This window comes from Poecilia latipinna, unplaced genomic scaffold (assembly GCF_001443285.1).
Source record: "Poecilia latipinna isolate Pla-1442-1.1 unplaced genomic scaffold, P_latipinna-1.0 Scaffold1024, whole genome shotgun sequence".
Taxonomy (NCBI): Eukaryota; Metazoa; Chordata; class Actinopteri; order Cyprinodontiformes; family Poeciliidae; genus Poecilia; species Poecilia latipinna.
The window spans coordinates 145,740-147,836 of NW_015113640.1; the positions used below are offsets into that span (position 1 = coordinate 145,740).

Here is a 2,097-nt window from a genome sequence, read left to right on the forward strand (position 1 = left end):
TGACCAGTTTCTCCAGTGTGACCAGTTTCTCCAGTGTGACCAGTTTCTCCAGTGTGACCAGTTTCTCCAGTGTGACCAGTTTCTCCAGTGTGTCCAGTTTCCCCAGTGTGTCCAGTTTCTCCAGTGTGTCCAGTTTCCCCAGTGTGTCCAGTTTCCCCAGTGTGACCAGTTTCTCCAGTGTGACCAGTTTCCCCAGTGTGACCAGTTTCTCCAGTGTGACCAGTTTCTCCAGTGTGTCCAGTTTCCCCAGTGTGTCGAGTGTTTCTGACTCACCCAGCCCCAGTAGCAGCAGAACCTTCAGCTGAGCCATTGGTGGTCCAGCTTCCTGTGAATAAATGTCTGCAGTCCTGCAGCAGCTTTTAAACTCTGTTCACAACTTCCTGCTGGAGAGACAGACACTGATCTGTCCAATCACAGGACGGACACTGATCTGCGCTGTTATCTGCATACAGAGTGGGGTTGCCACCTTTCCAAAATGAAAATGTGCGACGCCCACTACATCGCCCTACTCTCATTTAACAGATCTGCAGCCAATGACTTGAGACTGAGGGTGTTACTGACAGAGGATCGCCTTTGCCTTAAGGCGAGGTAGCACAGGTCAACAGTGGTTGCCAGGAACATGCCGCAGACTTAGCTTTGAGGGTGTTTTCTAACTTGCCATTTTCTTTAGCTTTAGCTTTGCAACTAGCTAAAACAGAGGAAAGCACAGAATTATTTATTCCCGACAATCCCCCTGTTCTTCTGGGGCGGTATTTCTACCACCCCACTCCAGTTTGGTGCAGATGTTGGAGATGCTAGCCTCGGGTGACTGCTGCTCGGTGTTAAGAAAATAAATTTAAAACATGCTAGTTTTAAAACTTAAAATGTCTTGATTGAAATAGCCTAATTATAATTTTCAGATGAATAACTTATTCTGCCCTATTGAACTTTATGTTACCTGTAGTTACAGCAGATTGTTTGCTAAGATCCTTTGTCTGTGTGGGAAACAATCAGGAGAAGTTCCAGCTTTAAAACTGATCTGTGAAAAGCCATAAAAGAGCATGAGTCTAGGCCAGTGGAGGAGAACCTCTGCTTCCACTTTGTTTAGATAAAGGAGACAACTGGTGTTTGATCTTGTAAACAAATTGCAGGGAGTTTCTAACTTTAAAGAAGGTCAGAGATAGTTCCTGGTTGGATGAGCAAAGCTACGCCTTATTTGAATAAATTAAAGACAAGAATACTCCTTTACTATAAAACTTTGTACACAGGAGTAACACATCAGATTTTGCTCTATGCAATTTCTCCGAAGACATCTTTGCTTTTTGTTTGTCGTTTCCATCTTTTATCTTTTTCCCTCTCTCAGGGAAATTCATGTGTTGTTTGTGCTCTGAGTTTTCTGATGTGCTTTTCTGGTGATGGTATGTATCTGTGTTGAATAAATGCTGATTATGGTGATGCTGTTATCTTTGTGTGATCTCAGTCTTTGCGCACAGCATTTTCTGAATCCAAGCATAAGAGAGGATATAACAAGTCAAAAGGTTTTAAAAAAGGGTTAATAAGTTTTAGAATTTTTTCTCTCTTAATATCGGTCATCAGCAGCTTGTCAAACCACTGTAGCTTGAGCTCAGCACCAGTGTTGTAGTACTCGAGATCGGTCTTGGTCTCGAGACCATTTATTGATGATTTCGGACTTGTCTCGCTCTCTGAGGACTCTGCATTTTATTTCAAGACCAGTCGAGACTACAACTGTGAAAATATCACTAAACGTACAGCATATTATCAGGTTTATTTGTTAATATCTTTGTTTTCAAAGATATTGGTGTTCCTCTTCATGTGATTAAAAACTTGTCACATTTTCAGAGTCAGTTCAGGGAAAATATAAACTGAACAAACTGAACCATGAATGTAAAGACAAACAGCCAGGAAATGTTGCTTTTTCAATGCATTCATTGATTTATTGTTAATTTCTGAGTGGAGAAAGATCCATTAGGGAGATCAAGGTTAGGTGAAAACAAACAAAGCTATTGATTTATTCTGCTCCTACAAACATGTGGATCAAACTGATCAAGATACAATAATGAAATTATATCTGAGAGGAAATTTGATGAGAATTATATT

General features: G+C 40.9%; 1 protein-coding gene and 1 long non-coding RNA gene across 3 annotated transcripts in view; one reads left to right on the forward strand and one right to left on the reverse strand.

Moving 5' to 3' along the window:
* The window catches only part of LOC106958871 (snake venom serine protease homolog), a 14,599-nt gene extending 14,252 nt beyond the window's left edge, over positions 1 to 347 (reverse strand). The window contains exon 1 of one of the 2 annotated variants that reach the window (XM_015051020.1): positions 274 to 347. In XM_015051020.1, the coding sequence (XP_014906506.1) occupies positions 274 to 310 (37 nt within the window). In that variant the 5' untranslated portion in view covers positions 311 to 347. The remainder of the gene's footprint in view (positions 1 to 273) is intronic. The other variant, XM_015051022.1, reaches the window with a different exon arrangement.
* The window catches only part of LOC106958874 (uncharacterized), a 12,383-nt gene that overhangs the window by 6,756 nt on the left and 3,530 nt on the right, over positions 1 to 2,097 (forward strand). The window lies entirely within an intron of this gene.